The sequence below is a fragment of the Aspergillus mulundensis genome, assembly GCF_003369625.1.
Source record: "Aspergillus mulundensis strain DSM 5745 chromosome Unknown scaffold_9, whole genome shotgun sequence".
NCBI classification, from domain to species: domain Eukaryota; kingdom Fungi; phylum Ascomycota; class Eurotiomycetes; order Eurotiales; family Aspergillaceae; genus Aspergillus; species Aspergillus mulundensis.
In genome coordinates this window covers 445,844-463,904 of record NW_020797897.1, presented here as the reverse complement: position 1 = coordinate 463,904, position 18,061 = coordinate 445,844, and the positions used below count along the sequence as shown (strand labels likewise).

Below are 18,061 nucleotides of genomic sequence, written 5' to 3'. Positions count from 1 at the left end.
AAAAAAAAAGTATAATATTTATGCTAAAAAAAACCCGGTAAGTAACTTGCTAATATTTTATTTATTTTATTTAAAAAAAATTAAAAATTAAAATTAATTTATACTTTATTACTATTATAAATTATTTTATTACTAGCCTTAACTATATTTAATTTTTTTAACCTGCTTAAAGTAAACACTACCTATTATTTTATATTTAAATCTACCTTGCTAAATTTAATAAGCTTTTTATTTATAACTATTTTATTATTAATATTTATACCTATATTTTTATTTTTATTAAAATTTAAATCACTACCTAAGACCTTGCGAAAGTAACTAATTTTTTTTAAATTTTAAAAATAAAATTATTTTTTTTATTATTTTATTAAGCGCTGCTTGCAAGCCTAAAACACCTAATATTAATAATTAAAAATACTATTAACTAACTTAAAAAAGAAAAACTTACCTTTTAAAAAAAATATTAAAAAAGAACTGGAACTAAAAAAAATTTAAATAAATTAAATTAATATATATTTTAATATTAATAGTACTAATCCCTGCATTAAAAAAAATTTTAAAAAAAAATAGTTAAAGGTAAAAGGGCGCTTACCTACACTTATTAAGTTTAAAATTTAAAATTATATTAAAAAAAACTAAGCTACTTAAACCTTTAGTTTAAAATAAGGTTTAATTAAATTAAAAATTTTATTAATATTTTTAAAATATATTAATAAGCTTAAGGGGCCGGTAGCAGGGCAAAAAAAAAATAAAAAGCTAAAAAAAATAATAATAAGGGAAAGCCCTAGCGTAAAAGCTTAATTATATTAATAAGTTAAATTTTAACCTAGATTACTAAAATTAACTTTAAAATAAAGTAAGTAAAAATATATTATTAATTAAAAAGCCCTTAAATTATTAAGGCCTATTAAAAGTGCTTTTAGGCTTTTTTATATAATAATTAAAAAAGGTTATAATAAAAACTTTTTATTTAAAGGATTATAGGGCAGGACAGTAAACTCCTATATAAAATTTAAAATTTTATTAAAAAATTTAAAAAAAAAAAATAAAAAGTAGGTGCTAGCTTAAAAATAGTATAATATTTTTAAAAAAACTTAGGGGCTATATTAAATTTATTAATACTATTAATTATATTACTAGGATTTATGGACTTTATTTTCTTATTATTACTAAGGTTAATTTTTAAAATAATAAACTATATGGGCTTCTTGCCCTTGCTCCTGCCTAGTAGTTAATAATTATACTTAAATATTTTATTAAAATTTACTTGCCTTTTTAAAGCTTGCTTTAATAATAACACCGCTTGCTTTTTTATTATATAAATTTTATTTATTTTTATTACATAAATTATTATATTAAAGGTCCCATGCTTTTTAATAAATTTATAAAATATTAATAATTAAGTATTATAAGATAAAAAAAAACTTATATTATTAACTTATTATTTTACTTAGCAAGCTAAGAAGCTATTATAATTTAAAAAAAGTACTAGGCTTATTAATATATAAAAATATAATAAGTACATACTTTTTAAAAAAGCGCCTAACCCTTAAGCTTAAGGGCTTAAATATAAGTAATAAAAATTATTTTAAATAATATTTTATAGCTATTACAGGCTGCTTTTTAATTAATAATTACACCTTATTATTATAAAGCTATAGTAAACTATTAATATTAATTTTTTAATAATATAAACTTCGCGCGCGCTAAGCCTAATAAATACTTAATTTAAGTTTTTATAAATAAAAAAAAAAGTTTTAAGCGGCTTTAATAATTTATAAGGTTTTATAAATATAATAACATGTTAGCTTTTGCTATTATTAACCTAGCTAAAAAAAAGTACTTATTAAAAAAAATTATAAAAAAATTATTTGCTATTTTACTACTGGTATGGCTAGTTTTTACCTTTTTAAAAAAAAAAATTACTATAGTATTTTGCTTGCGCTTAAAGGGTAATATATTAAACTTTTTAAGGGCTATAATAAAGGATTTTAATAAAAAAAAAGTAAGAAAAAAAGCTAAAATAATTAAAAAATTTATAAAAAGTTTTAGGAAAATAAAAAAAAAATAAGCAAGAAGGTATTATTTATTAATAAAAAAAATAATATTATAATAGGGGTATTACTAGTAATAAGTAAGTTATTAATAAAGGCCTTTATAATTATTATAGTAATAAAACCTTATTTTAAATACTTTAAATATTTTATTAAAAAGCTTTTTTTTTAAAAAATAAATAGCAAATAATTATTATTATAAAAGTTAAAATAAAAAATACTTAATATTACTAGCTACGGAGGCTAAGATTACTATTTATAAAAAAATATATTAAAAGTAAGTGCCTTAAGTAAAAAAAAAAATACTATTATATATTATAATTTAATATAATAAAATAAAAATTAAAAAAAAAAAGCCATAAGGTAATTATAAAAAAAATATAAAAAAAAAAATAAAAAAATTAAAAAAAAAAGCTTTATATAAGCGCGGGGTTAACCTTATTTTAAAGTTAAATTTTTATTAAAATTTATAATAAACTTTTATTATTAATTTTTTAAAAGGGCTAGCCTTTTTAAAAAGTTAATAATTTATAGTTTTAACCTTTTTTTTAAACTTTTTTTACTTTTTACTTTATTTTACCTTAAAAAAATAAAAAGCAAGCTGGGGCAAGTTATACCTTATAAAGTTTTTAAAAATAAAATATAAATAAAGGCTATTATAGTTAATAGTATTAAGTTAAATATATATTAAGTAATTTTTATTAATATTAATAAGCTAAAATTTTTTAGTTTTATACTTAAAAAAGTTATTTTATAATTTATAAGTTTTTTTATTATAAAAAATAATAGTATTTTTTACATGTTATAATATATTTTTTTTTATTTATAATAGGTTAGGGGCTTTAATAAAAGTCTTTAATTTTTTATATTTTTATTAAAATATATTTAAAAATAAGGGTTAATATTAAGGGTATTATCTTATTTAAGTAAGAAAAAATATAATTTTATTAATAATATTAATACCTTAGGCTATTTTATTAACTATAATAATATTAAGGCCTAAAAATATTAATAATTTTAAAAAATAATACTTAGGCCTTACCCCCTAAATAAAAGCTATATAAAGTGCTTAAAGGCCTTAATAAAAGACCTTTAAAAAATTCTATATTTAGTTCCTTCCCCATACATTCTTTCTTAATCGCCCGGCCTCACCGGCCGGGTGATCTCCAGCGCTAGCGTTATCACAGGGCCATGGTAAATTATTAATACTAGTTTTTAATAATATAAACTTCGCGCGCGCTAAGCCTAGTAAACACCTAATTTAAGTTTTTATAAATAAAAAAAAGCCTTAAATGGCTTTAATAGCTTGTAAGGTTTTATAAATATAATAATATATTAGCTTTTATTATTATTAACCTAGCTAAAAAAAAAGAGCATTTACTAAAAAAGTTATAGGGAAATTATTTGCTATTTTATTATTAATATAAATAGTTTTTACCTTTTTAAAAAAAAAAAGTTATTATAGTATTTTACTTGTGTTTAAAGGGTAACATGCTAAACTTTTTAAAAGTTATAATAAAAAATTTTAATAAAAAAAAAGTAAAAAAAAAAGCTAAAATATTTAAAGAATTTATAAAAGGTTTTAGGGAAATAAAAAAAAAATAAGTAAGAAGGTATTATTTATTAATAAAAAAAATAATATTATAGTAGGGATATTACTAGTAATAAGCAAGTTATTAATAAAAGCCTTTATAATTATTATAGTAATAAAACCTTACCTTAAATACTTTAAATATTTTATTAAAAAGCTTTTCTTTTTTTTAAATAAATAATAAATAATTACTATTATAAAATTTAAAATAAAAAATATTTAACATTACTAGTTATAAAAACTAAAATTATTATTTATAAAAAATATATTAAAAGCAAGCACCCTAAGTAAAAAAAAAATATTATTATATATTATAATTTAATATAATAAGGTAAAAACTAAAAAAAAAAGCTATAAAATAATTATAAAAAAAAAATATAAAAAAAAATAAAAAAGTTAAAAAAAAAGTTTTATATAAGCGCGGGGTTAATTTTACTTTAAAATTAAATTTTTATTAAAATTTATAATAAACTTTTATTATTAATTTTTTAAAAGGGCTAGCCTTTTTAAAAAGTTAATAACTTATAATTTTAACCTTTTTTTTAAACTTTTTTTATTTTTTACTTTATTTTATTTTAAAAAAATAAAAAGTAAGCCAGGGCAAGTTATGCCTAGTAAGGTTTTTAAAAATAAAGTATAAATATAAGCTATTATAATTAATAATATTAAGTTAAAAATATATTAAATAATTTTTATAAATATTAGCAAGCTAAAATTTTTTAATTTTATACTTTAAAAAGTTATTTTATAATTTATAAATTTTTTTATTATAAAAAATAATAGTATTTTTTATATATTATAATATATTTTTTTTTATTTATAATAAGTTAGGGGCTTTAATAAAGGTTTTTAGTTTTTTATATTTTTATTAAAATATATTTAAAAACAGGGGTTAATATTAAGGGTATTATTTTATTTAAATAAAAAAAAATATAATTTTATTACTAGTATTAATACCTTAGGCTACTTTATTAACTATAGTAATATTAAGGCCTAAAAATATTAATAACCTTAAAAAATAATACTTAGGCCTTACCACCTTAAATAAAAGCTATATAAAGTGCTTAAAGGCCTTAATAAAAAACCTTTAAATAATTTTATATTTAGTTTTTTTTTTATATATTCTCTCTTGATCGCCCGGCCTCACCGGCCGGGTGATCTCCAGCGCTAGCGTTATCACACCTGTACTTATAGTTTAAAAAAAAATTTAAAAAAGTAATATTTTTATACTTATTTAGGTGTTATTTATATTTAGCAAAAAAAAAGGCCTTTTTTAAAAGTACTATTAGCCTTTAAATTATTATTATTAGCCTAATTAATAATAAATAACTATCCTTGTTATTTCTTTAAATAATAATTAATATAAGTAACTATTTATAACCCCTGCGTTAAAAATAAATAAAGTAAAAAATAGTAAATCTTTTACGCTAACTAATCCTGCTTAAAAATTAACTTATTTATTAATTTTACCATGGTAGAGAAAAGGGGATTATCTAGGTTTAAATATAAAATTAACTTTATTATTATATTCTTGTATAACATGGTTTTTATTTTTACTTTTATAATATATTTAATAATATAATTTATTACTACACAAGCGCTTGTGCAGGGTGTTATATTTATATTTACTAGCTAACCTATAAATATTAACTAGTTATAGTAATTTAAATATAAATTATTATATTTAAAATATAGCCGGTAATAAAATACCTAAAAAGGCTTAGCTAAAAATATATTCTTAGCATGTAATATAAAATAATAAAAATAATAATAAACTTTTTTAAATTCCTTTTATTTTTTAAGGTAATATGCTTTAGAGTACTAGTATTTTTATATATAATTTAAAATTATAAATAAGCAACCGTATTATACTAATTTTTTAAAAATAATAATATTATAAAATACTTATTTATTACGTTAAACTCCCGCCTAGGCTTTAAATTAAGTATAAATATATAAATACCCTAAAACTTTATAAATGCGTTTTATGCTTTAAAAAAATATATTTTATTTTAAAAAAAGAAATATTAATAGCAAAAGTTAGATTAACCTAGTATAGTTTATATAAATATATTAATTTATAGCCTTGCTATTTAAAATAAAATTATTTATTATTAATTTTAAACTTAAACTTTAAAACAGTCTTTTTAAATATTTTAAAATATAATTAAAAATAGTAAAATATATATAAGGGTTTTCACGTAAATTATCACGCGTAATTTTAATTTATTTAACTAATAATTTTTAATACCACTTTTTAAAGCAAGGAAGGTGCTATATTAAATTATATTAATAAAAATTAATAATAAAAAGTGTTATAAATAAATATAGCGTACCTAAATTTAATATAAAAAACTTAATTTACCTGCACTTTTTTATTTAAAATAAATAAGTGCCTTTTAAACTATTAAAAAATTAGGTAATTAAGTTTAATAAGATAGTGAATTTAGGACTGTTATCTTAAAAAGTAGCTTAAATATTTTTAATTATAATATTTATATATGTACTAGCCTTTTAATAAATATAAAAACCTACTTAAGTATTTACTTATTTTTTTATAATTATATTAAATGCTATAAACTAAAAATAGGGATGTTTTATAAAGCACCTATTATAATATTTTATTAAATACTTAATATAATTATTATAGGCCACTTGCTTATTTTTAGGCAAGGTAAATTTAGCTTTACCTTAAAAAAATAAGGTAAAAAAAGTGCAGGCTAAAAAAGCAGTGCTATAGTTAAATTTTAATAATAAAGTGCTTTAAAATAAAGGCATGTTAAAATATAGAGCACTAAAACTAGGACTATAAGTAATGAAATTAAAAAATTAAGTGTTTACTTACTATTAAATTTTTATTAATTTTATATTTTTTATTATAAAATTAGGTACTATAGTAACTTTTAGTAAAAGCTCTTTATTTTTATTTAAATTTTTAAAATTAAATTTATTAGTATTAAGGTCCTGTATTATTATATTATTAGTAATATATATATTTATAGGTAATATAGCTAAAGCTTTAATATTAATTTAAATATTTTAATACTAGGAATGGTGGGTATGTAAATAAAAAAGCTATATTTAAATATATTTTTAATAAATATAAAAGTCGGGCTTATACTAGTAATAAAAATAGGGGTTATTTTTTATATTAAATAAATAAAAAAAATAATATTTACTTTACATAGTAGTAAAGAAAGGGTATTATACACGTGGTTAATATTTTAAAAAAAATAAATAATATGGCTATAGTATTTATACTACTAGCCGTGTACTTATATTACTTGTACATGTATATATACCTTTACTATTAATATTTTTTTAATTTATGTTAAATTAGGAAGTAGGGGTTATAATATAGGCATTAGGCCTAAATTAAAATAATTAATATTATTAAATAATTATATATTTTTATTTTACTTTTTTATTTTATAGTACTTATAAATGCCTTTTATTAAGTGTATTTTAAACTAATACTTATTATAAGTATTATAGTGTTTTATATGTTTATTAGCAAGGGCAGTTTAAAAACTTATAAAATATTTATTATTAAATATAAAAAAAGCTAGCTTAGCTAGTAGCTTAGGATCCTGGATATTAATAATAGGGTTTATTTTAATAATAGGTTTAGGTAAGGCATTATATAATATATTAAACATGCTTAAAGTACTTATAATAAATACTTTAAACTAAATAAACTAGTATTAAAATAATAAAGTTCACGCAGGTGCTAAAAATAAAAAAAACCTAGTATTAAAGTAAAGGGTCCTAGTATTAAAGTAATTAAAAAAGCTTTAAATTAAATAAACTAGCGTTAAAATAATAAAGTTCACGCAGGTGCTAAAAATAAAAAAAAACCTAGAATTAAAGTAAAGGGTCCTAGTATTAAAATAATTAAAAAAAAAGTTATTAGTAAAAAAACTAGTAAAAAAATCCTAGTTAGTAAAGCTACGCCTTTACTACTTATACTTATAAAAGCTATTAATTAAAATAATAAAAAGTAGCTAAATAAGCTTTTTTAGCATAATTAATAACTTTATATTTCCTATAAATAGTTACTTGTTTTTTATAAGCTAAAGCTATTAATTTTATATTTAAACTATAAATACCTTAATAATAAAAGGTAAAAAAACCTTGGGAATAGCTAGCTGCTTATAAAGTAATTTATTAAATAAAAATTACGCGATTTAATAACACGGTAGTTAGTATTATAAAGTTTAAATAAGTAATAGCTAAAGAATTAGGCAAAGCAGTCTTAATATTATTATATTTTACTATTATTAATATAAATTAAAGTTTTAAAGTAATTTAACTAGTTATAATAGGTTAAGCTCTTATAAGCTACTAAAAAAATAAATTAAATTAATATTTATAATTATTATATAATAAATATATGTATAGTTAGCTTTACTATATTTTAATATTTTTAATATATTATAGTTAGCTTTAATATATGCCTAGCTAAAATAAACTTTGATATAGGCTTAAGCTTGTTATATTACGTGCAGGTTTTAGTAGCTAAAGTAATAAAAGGGTTTATAATAAAAAACACCTGGCTAAAAAGGTATAAAAAAATATGTATATTAAGAAAATATAATTATAAAAAAGGTTTATTAATATAATAGTTTTATAAAAAAAGGTGTAAATAATAAAGGTACGGATAACAAGATTATGGTGGTAAGCTTTAAGGGTTATGTGTAAAAAGGTAAGTTATTTTAAAGTAAAAAAGCATAAGTCCACGTGATATAACTTTGGCTTTAAGTAGTTATTAACGGGATTGGTTAGATAAGGGTTGGCTAATTAAAACGGCAGAATTTACTTAGTTAAAATTTGCTAACCCAGTCATTCCCGGGGAACTGACTTTTAAATTGCAGTCCTAAAGTACTGCAAATTAAAAATACTTAAAATATTTATAGTAATTATAGTAACCTTTTAGTTTTATAAAAGTATCATTTTTATATTATAGGTAAAAAAGGCCACTAAATCCATGGTTAAGTACTTAAGTAAAATATTATATTATTATAGGCTTAGTACCCCTTGCACCAGCATGGTAAAAGTAATATAATATATTATAATTTATTTTAGTTTTTTTAATACTAAAAATAGTACTATAAGATGCTAAAATTAGGGCAAGAACTTATTTTTTTTATTTTTTAAAAGTATTACCACCTTTGCAAGCTTTTATAGTTAAAAAAAGTATTTTAGCTATAAGTAATAATTATATAACCTATAAATAGCTTACTTAATATACTTTTAATAAGCCTTTAAAATATAAATAATTACCTAGTTTATTTTAGGAAAGGTACTACTCACGCTAATAATATTTTTTTAACCTTTTTTAATAAATTTTTTTTAATTAATAAAAATACTTATTTTTTATTAATACTTTAGTGCTAGGGAATTAAAGTTTAAGTTATTATTTATATTATAATACTTTAATATTATTTTTTATAAAATATTAGCCTTTTCCCGCGTGTTTTTAATTACTTTATTATTTATTAATAATAAAAAAGCCTTAAGCCTAGGCTCTAGCTTATACCATGCTATTATTTCATATAATTTTTAATTATTTTTAATATTATTAATTATTTTAGTTTAGTATATATGTTTAGTCTTATAAATTATAGCTAAAAACTATTTTTTTACTTTTAAGTAGGGTTTACTACCCAGGCATAATAATTTTTTATATATTTATTTAATTATTAAAAAGCGCTATAGCTTTTTAAGTTAGGGTGTTTATTTATAGCCTACATGGCTTTTATAATAATATTATTAAAAAAATTTAATATATTAATTTAATACTTCCGCGCCACTAAGCTTTTTAGGTTAAAATAAAAATATTATTTTATTTTTAATAAGTTTAGCTAAGCACTTTAACTTATAGTTTTATATATTATAATAATATTATTTTAATATTTTTTTCCTGCGCCCTGGTATTATAATAACTAAAGTTTAATAATTAAAGTTATTATATAACTTAGGTATTACCAGCGTGCAGGCAAAGGAAATATTTAAAAAAAATTAAATTTAAAATATAACTAGCTTTATATATAACCACGCCTGGTTTATTAATATAATTAATATTATTATTACTAGCCTACTTAATAATTTTATTACTATAATATAGATTATTTACCCCAGGCTTAAAAATATTATAAGTAATATTAAAATTTTTATTAATTATATAATTTAGGGTAGGAACTAGTATAACTAGGTAATTAATTATTTTATAAATAATTAATTTTTAATATATATTTAAAATCTTAATATTATTTATTATAAGCTAAAGTATATTTTAGCTTTATACTAGGTAATGTTATTTAGCATGTAATACTTTTTTTTATAAATATAAGTAAGTATTTTAGGGTACTTTTTTAACTAGCTTTTATAATTATTTTAGGTATTTACTAGTATATAATACTTATATATTAAATAATTTTAGGTTTTTATATTTATAGCTATTCAGGGCTTTTAAATATAAATAATATTATAATTTTATTTATAGGCTAATTATAAGATTATAGTATAGCTAAATATAAATTTATTTATATTTATTTAATAAATAATAAAATTTTATTATTACTAGGTATTATTATAATAATAGTTATTATAGTGCCTTTTTTAATACTTTATTATTAAAGCTTAAAGGGGGTTTTAAAATTAACTTTTATTACTTAGGGTAAAAAGGGCGTGCTAGTACTAGCCTTAGCCTAGGTAGGTTAAATTAAATTAATAAAAAGCTACCTAAGGTTTTAATTTTTAGTAAAAGTATTAAACTATAAGGTATAATAATTAATAATTATTATAAAGCTATATTTATTTACCTTAGGTTTTTTCATGGCGTGCTTTTAGGGATTTTCCTAAAATAAAAATTATTTAATTTTAATTTACAGCTAGGTATTTATATTAACTTAGGTATATATATTTTAATACTAGTAAGTGCTATAATAATATATATTATTAAATTTTTTTAAATAAATAAATTAAGAATTTATTTTTATACCTAGGGCTGCTAGGTAGTTATTATATTTTATTAATTATAAACCTAGGTAATTTATATAGTATAAAAATTTTTATAATTAGGGCTAATAAAACCTAGGTAATTTATAATTATTATATTATATTATATATAGCGCGCTGCGCGATTATAATATACTAGGTAATAATATTTTTAATAATTAAAGTTATACTAAAAAACTAGCTAGTATTTTTTAATAAGCTAGTAATACTTATTTTAGTTAAATAATATAAAGGCCTTGGGCTACGTTAAAACTGCGCGATTATAATATACTAGGTAATAATATTTTTAATAATTAAAGTTATACTAAAAAACTAGCTAGTATTTTTTAATAAGCTAGTAATACTTATTTTAGTTAAATAATATAAAGGCCTTGGGCTACTTTAAAAAAATATTATTTAAATAATATACCTAGTATTAAAATTAGGCTTATATTTTAAAAAAATAAGCTTAATTAACTTTAGCCTAGTTTAAGCCATAACCTTATTTTAAATTAATTTAATAATATTTATTTTATTATTATTATAAGCTTTAATAATACTAGGTACCCCTTACACCGCGTAATTATATTACTTTTTAAAAAAATATATATATTAATAATACTTAAGATATAGTAAATTATATTAACTACTTTATTAATTATTAAAAAATTTTTAATAAAAAAATTATTAGGGATAATAGCCTAGCTTATATAAGTAATATTAATTTTAAAAATAGCTATAATTATAGTTAATTTTAGTATATACTTAATAAGGGCTTATTAAATAATATATACCTTTAGGCATGTTATTAACTTATTATTAAAAAAGGTAATTAGCACCTTATAATTATTACACATGATTAAGGCCATAATAAAGCTATTATATATTAATTAAGATATTAAGGCACCTAACTTAATAATTAAGGGTACCTTGCCTAAAATAATATTAATTAAGGTAAAAAAACCTACTTTAAAAAAGGTAAGCTAAGCCCTTAAATTTTTAAGGGTTAAACTTATTTTCCCCTAAATAATAATTTTATTAAAAGTTATTATAATAGCAGGCTAATTATATATATATAAAAAAATATAATTAATATTATTAATATTAATATAGCCCTTTAAAAAAATAAAGTATATAAATTTATTATAAATATTATAAGTAAAGGTTTTTTAATTTTAAGTTTTTTACTTAATTATAAAGCTATTATTTATAATTTTAAAGCTTATAAAAATTTTATACTTAATATATACCTAGCACTTTTATTTATTAAGTTAATTATAAAAAGCTTTTATTATTAGGCTAAGCTAAAAAGTTAGTATATTATTATTTTTAATAATAAAAAAAATAGGCTTACTAGGGCCCTTTTTTTATTTTTTTATAATATAAAGGTTAAAAAAATAAAAAGTTTTATAACTATATAAAATTAGCTAAATTAATACCTATAAGTTAATTAAAAATACATGCCTTAATTTTAATTATTATACCACGGGGAGTAGTAAAAAAAAATTAAAAATAAAATTAAAATAATAAAAATATATATTTATAAAACTTTTAAAGCATTTAGAGCCCTTATTTAAAGGTACCCCTAGATTGCTGAGAGTTATAAAGGTGACATAATCAGCAAGGGCTCCGAGGTACGTGGCCAAGCATACCTCCGAAGATGAATCACCTGGTTATATCCGTTCAATCCTCTTCACCGAAGCTTGTAACGCGCGTCTGACATCCGATTTCCTAAACCCAGGAGCGCGGCCCAGAAAGGCGAAGCCGGAGAGAAGCCCTAAGTAATCCACATGAGCATACGGCAAGCACAGCCGCGGAGCAAGGGAAACCCACTTAGGAAAAACCGCTCAACATCCAGGACAAAGGACTGGCCACCATCACCCTCCACCTCCAGCCCCATCGCCCCGCTGGCTATATGCAGCGCCGGAAACAGCCCCAGCTCCCCAGCTGCAGTATGATCCCCGTCCAACCCCAGCTGTCTAAGATACCCCTCCACATCACAACAGTCAAACCACTCCCCCCCAAGCCCATACGCTGTGAGTGCCTGCAGCCGTTCTTGCTCTGAGCCAGCCGCAATCCCCAAAACCCGACGTGGCTGACGACTATTCACCGGGGGCCGGGAGATCGGAGTGCCATCCCCATCAGATCCCCGACGCACGAAATGCGTCCCCGCCCCGCCGACACAATAGAACGGCAAGGTAACGATCTCGAGAGCATCTGTCCGCCCACCCATCAAGAGCTGACGCAGGCGTGGTCTGGTTGCGCTGGGATCTTTTATGCAGGGGACAAGGCGGAACACGCGGTAGACCTCGTGTGGATGGGAGCAGGGGTCCGCGAAGAGCCGATACGCGTGCTCGAGACAGTAGCGCTGTAGCTGGCGGGCGAAGCTGGATTCCTGGAATGCGTATGTGTATTGTCTTGCTTGTAGGGGGGCCCTGGGGGTGCATTTACTGGCAGATTGAAGTAGCCCTGGCATGTTGGAACCTGGGACTGGGCCTCGCATACTTGCTGGCTCGGGGGAGGGTGCTTCAGACGAAGAACCCATCTCATCACTGGCAGACTCCTGACCATCGGCCAATAGTCCACGAAGCTGCACTAGCCGGGCATGGATATCCGGATGAGAGAGATGCAGCTGCGCCTCTTCAGCGGTTTCGGATAGCTGCGATAGTGCTTGGTCGACGGACCGCATCCTCGCTTCGAGGCTGTCGGCTCTGGCGGTCGCATCTTTGAACACGGCCTCTTTTTTCTGTCGGTATGTACGCTGGGCGCGACGGATCTGGGCGCGACGATTGCCGGAGAGAGCGGCGTCACTACTTGCGTCCAGAAGGGGGCGTCCGGCTTGTTTTGGCCGGCGGGGGTTCATTGCATGGGACTTGCATTGGACAGGGCGAGAAGGCTTTCGATAACTTGATAACTTTTTGTGGCTATAGCATGTGCAGAATGGGATCTGATATTGTAATCGGGGTTTCCACATGGATGGACCTCGGCTACTCAACGCCCAACAGTCTCCACTGCATCACCCCGGTTCAACAGGTTCAACAGGTCCAACAAATAACATTGAACTCTTTTCATCCTCTCCCGGGCTGCATATTCAGTTCCTCACAGTAAAAACCCCCGACTTCGCCTGCGAAAACGGACACGTAGCCACGCCCCTGCCCTTGATGACATCGATGTCGCGCCCCATCTCCTCCAATCCTTTTCCCCTCTGCGGCTCTGGGCCGATGGTCATCAAGTCGTATCCCTGAGGCAGATACCGGTTTCCGTACGAACCGGGGATTCTCCCGCCGAATATGCGTACGAACATCGCACCCGGTCCCCATCTGGACCGGCGACTAGGCCGAATATACCACGGCTGCAGGCCCTTCCTGTCGAAATTATACAGGCCCGTTTCTGGGTTTCGGGTGGTGTGTACGAGATTCACGGCGAAAATGGCGGGACGTGGAAGGGCAAGGTATCGAAGGAGGAACTTTCGTGATGTGCGGACGAGGCGTAGAGTCATGGAAAGCAGAAGGCTGGGGGGTTCGAGACTGGGCCGGTCAGCAACATGAAAGTACGAGCCATTCCGAGCGGATTGAAGTAGATGGTCTGGCCTGGATGGAATGGGCACGGCAGAACTCACCCAAGACTCGCCCTCATAATATGGTCCAGATCAGCCCCCAGCATCTGTCGAACAGCCGGTCTAAGGAAGCCAGGAAGCGCAGAGTCAACGTAGACCCGGACGTACTGATCGTTAGTGGCCGTCGGCCGGGCGACTTTCTCTTCGTACTCGATTGTCCACCTGGTCAGTTCCAGCGCGAAGTGCAGTCCATCTTTCCACCCTCCAGCTTCTGCTTTGGGGTTTGAGGGAAGCACATCAAACGGTATCTCCATGTCCTCACCTAAAGCCCGGTGGAAGATCCCAAGCGCACATTTCTCGACGTCCGTGAGCCCCCGCCACTCTTCCCTCTCGACGACGTTGACGATCTCGGCGAGACCATCGCCAAGGGTATGCAGGAGGTCATCGTCGGTGATCTTGTTGGCGCGGCGGTATCGGGCATGGCTGGACGAGCGCGTTAGTGGAACGACCACCTGCAGACATATCCTTAATGACGGGAAGGGGATTCCTACAGATAGTTCATTCTCGCCACGGCCATTGCATAGCGGTCCGAATCTCGAGGCTGGGACTGCGACTCGCGGAGCAGGATCTCCGTGTCAACAGCGCGCCGACCCGCATTCCGCGTGTTGTTCTGGCCTGTGACGGCGAAGAGCTTCGACATTGTTGGGATTCCTCCGGCCTGTTGAGCTTTGCGTTAATACGCCGTGCGGTAGGCAGCCACGGATTCGATGCAGGCTCTGTCGGTCGTACCTTCAGTAGAGCCATTCGACGCGCCTTGCCGAACGCATATGGGAATTCCAACTCCTGGAGCTGCGTGATGATCGCATGGGCTTCGCTGACTGTCATGCTTGATAGCGGCCTCTTGCCGTTGATGAAGGGGGCCTCGATATTTGCCATGCGGCGGTGCCGGAGCGCCCTGACTAGGGCTATGTAGCTGACGAGGACTGCGAGAGTGGCCGGGCAACAGGAATTGTTCCACATGGCCACGAGGAAGTCAGTGATGAGTGACATCTTGCCGGGGCAGTGTGTCCTTGCTCTTAATTTCAGTGACAGAAGTAAGTTTTTGCTCCTGGGTTCTTTCGGAATAATTTGGAGCATTACTGGTAGTATTTAAGGTGACCGGGATTATTTAACATGCCCATGCCCCATCCCAACAAGTCACGCATGTGGTTCTTTGATGGTGGACTCAAAGTGCCCAACGAAATCAGTATGAACGAGATATTGTAATCAAACCTTGGAAGCCGTGTACCGAGGCGGCCACTGAGATACTCACCGGTCACCAAAGCCAAAGAACAAATGATACCATCTTAGTGGACACGAGCCGAACCTCGGGACAGTGCTGATGTCCTGCTTGCTTGAAAAAGCTCTGGGTCAACCAGAATACGCATGTGCCGAGCCTAGGGTACAGTTGATGTTTGATTATGATATCCGCTCGACACTTGCTGTTTGGAGTAAAGATGGGATTGCTTTAACCAGCGACATCCACTATGTATAAAGATTATAAAGCAGGCACAGCCTGTTCCCCTGACCTTGGTGTCTATATTTACAAGTAGAAGGGTTGGAGTTGTTGGAATAAACAGGACAAGAAGCATGGTGCAGAGACTAAGGGGCCGAAAAGTGCAGGTGGGAGAAGAATGCTGGCGCCAAGTGCTATGAATAGGTCTATAGGGCTTGTCTGGTAGTTACCTGCCTTACAATAATACCCTTCTCCTTCGTATTCTTACAGAGTAGTAGCAAGCACTTGCACTCTCATCGAACCCTAAGTAAGCCCCCAAGACAGTATCCTATTCAGCCTCAGTGGAACTGCCGTGCCGTGATTGGATGGCTCGTCTATATACAACCCTACCCTTATAGTTATAAATACAAGAACTATCACGCCCTTCTGAAGCTGGAGTTTTATTGGCCGGCTCGTTTATATCCGCAAACAAAGTGTTCAAATCGAAAATAAGCTGAACATTGACTATAGCATGCTACATATAAAGGTAGCCTTCGTCCCCATCATTTCAACCCCAAACAACACCATAGTCAACCATCATGTCTTCAGAGCCCTACGACTACATCATCATCGGCGGCGGTCTCGCAGGCTGCACCCTCGCCGGCCTCCTCTCCACCACCCCATCCCCCCCACGCATCCTCCTCATCGAAGCCGGCCCCTCCGTCGCAACACACCCCCTCACATCCTCGCCCCTCGCCTGCTTCGGCGCACACTTCTCCCCGCTCGACTGGGCGTACAAAACAACCCCGCAACCGCACCTGAACAACAGGGAATGCTACAACGCCGCCGCGAAGGCGCTGGGCGGCGGGTCTGCGATCAACTACGGGACCTGGACGAGGGGGAACAAGGCGGACTATGACCGCTGGGCGGAGATTGTGGGGGATGAGCGGTGGAGCTATAAGGGGTTGCTGGGGAGTTTTAGGGCTATGGAGAGTGTTACTGAGCTGGGTGGGATGCAGAGTGAGGAGCATGGGGTGCAGGGGCCGATTCATAATGTTTCCGTTACGGGGAGTAGTCCTGAACGAAAGTATTCGCTACGAGAGCCGTTGAAGGCAGCGTGGGCACGGCTGGGTGTTAGAGAGTGCGCCGGGACAGCAGGTGATATGAACGCCGGCTCGCCGCTGGGGGTCGGCGAGATGGTCGAGAACTGGCGCGATGGGAAGCGGCAGATTGCAAGTGAGGTCTTTGGGCTTGATGGCAGGGAGAATGTCACCGTTCTGGCGGAGACGCTGGTGCAGAGGGTTCTTCTTGAAGAGCTGGGGCTGGAGGGCCAGAAGGTAAAGGTCGCCGTGGGCGTGCAGCTCGCCGACACAACTAAAGCCGGGACTGGGGCGATCTACCGCGCATCCAAGGAGGTGATTATCTCGGCGGGCGCGTACCGCACGCCACAGGTCCTCATGCTCTCTGGCATCGGGCCCAAGGATGAACTCAGCAAGCACGGCATCCAGACTCTGATCGACGCCCCGGCAGTCGGCCAGAACTTCCACGACCACCTCGCGTACGTGCAGTGGTGGAAGCTGCGGCATCCAGAGCAGGGTCGGTCGATGGGGACGCCGCTGTGGAATAGCCCAGCGTACGGACTGGGCCTTCCATGCGACTGGGTCGTCACGACACAGGCGCCGCGCGACGAGCTCGTCAAGGCATTGCAGCTGGACGGCGTTGACACCGACCATGCGTACCTGGCGCCCGACGCAACGCACATCGAGACACTGATTGTATATGCGCCTGCTGGAGCTCTCGTGTCAGGCGTGGATATCCCCCTCGACGGCACGGTCATTGCATCCGCGGTGCTGGGCATGGCGGCGACATCACGCGGCCGCATCACGATCTCCTCGCCGGCCGCGCAGGATCCGCCGGTGATTAACCCGAATTACTACGCCACCGAGCTGGACCGGACGGTCTTGCGTTGTGGGATCCGGCAGGTCGCGTCCTTGTTGCTTGATACGCCGGAAGGGAAGGAGATTGTTGAAGCTGAGATCGCGCGGCCGGGGACTGAGCCGCTTGGTCTGGGCCCGACGGACGAGGAAATTGATGAGCGGGTGAAAGAAGGCGGGAATACGTTCTACCACCCTGCTGGGTCGGCGGCGATGGGGGAGGTCGTGGATGCGGAGCTTAGGGTTCGGGGCGTGCAGGGGCTGAGGGTTGTCGATGCGAGCGTCCTGCCGCTTCCTGTTACGGCGCATTATCAGGCCATTGTGTATGCGATTGCGCATAAGGCGGCTGGGTTTATTCTTGATAGCCAGGTAGTGGGATGATCATCCACTGATCTAACTGGAGCAACTCGTTTGGCGGTACATCGTGGATGCCTTCTTCTTACTAGCGCTCCC

At 30.6% G+C, this 18,061-nt stretch overlaps 3 protein-coding genes across 3 annotated transcripts; 1 reads left to right on the top strand and 2 right to left on the bottom strand.

Annotated features, from left to right (window-relative positions):
• Window positions 1–12,421: 12,421 nt before the first annotated feature.
• On the bottom strand, window positions 12,422–13,507 carry DSM5745_08041 (uncharacterized protein; the record flags this gene model as incomplete). Its single annotated transcript, XM_026750057.1, has 1 exon — window positions 12,422–13,507. The coding sequence occupies one exon, from the start codon at window positions 13,505–13,507 to the stop codon at window positions 12,422–12,424; it is 1,086 nt and encodes a 361-aa protein (XP_026601061.1).
• Window positions 13,508–13,735: 228 nt separating this feature from the next.
• DSM5745_08040 (uncharacterized protein) lies at window positions 13,736–15,250 on the bottom strand (the record flags this gene model as incomplete). Its single annotated transcript, XM_026750056.1, has 4 exons — window positions 13,736–14,171; window positions 14,264–14,683; window positions 14,752–14,918; window positions 14,990–15,250. 4 exons carry the CDS (start codon window positions 15,248–15,250, stop codon window positions 13,736–13,738), a joined length of 1,284 nt encoding a protein of 427 aa, XP_026601060.1.
• Window positions 15,251–16,273: 1,023 nt separating this feature from the next.
• Window positions 16,274–17,989, top strand: DSM5745_08039 (GMC family oxidoreductase; the record flags this gene model as incomplete). Its single annotated transcript, XM_026750055.1, has 1 exon — window positions 16,274–17,989. The coding sequence occupies one exon, from the start codon at window positions 16,274–16,276 to the stop codon at window positions 17,987–17,989; it is 1,716 nt and encodes a 571-aa protein (XP_026601059.1).
• Between the last annotated feature and the right edge of the window lie 72 nt (window positions 17,990–18,061).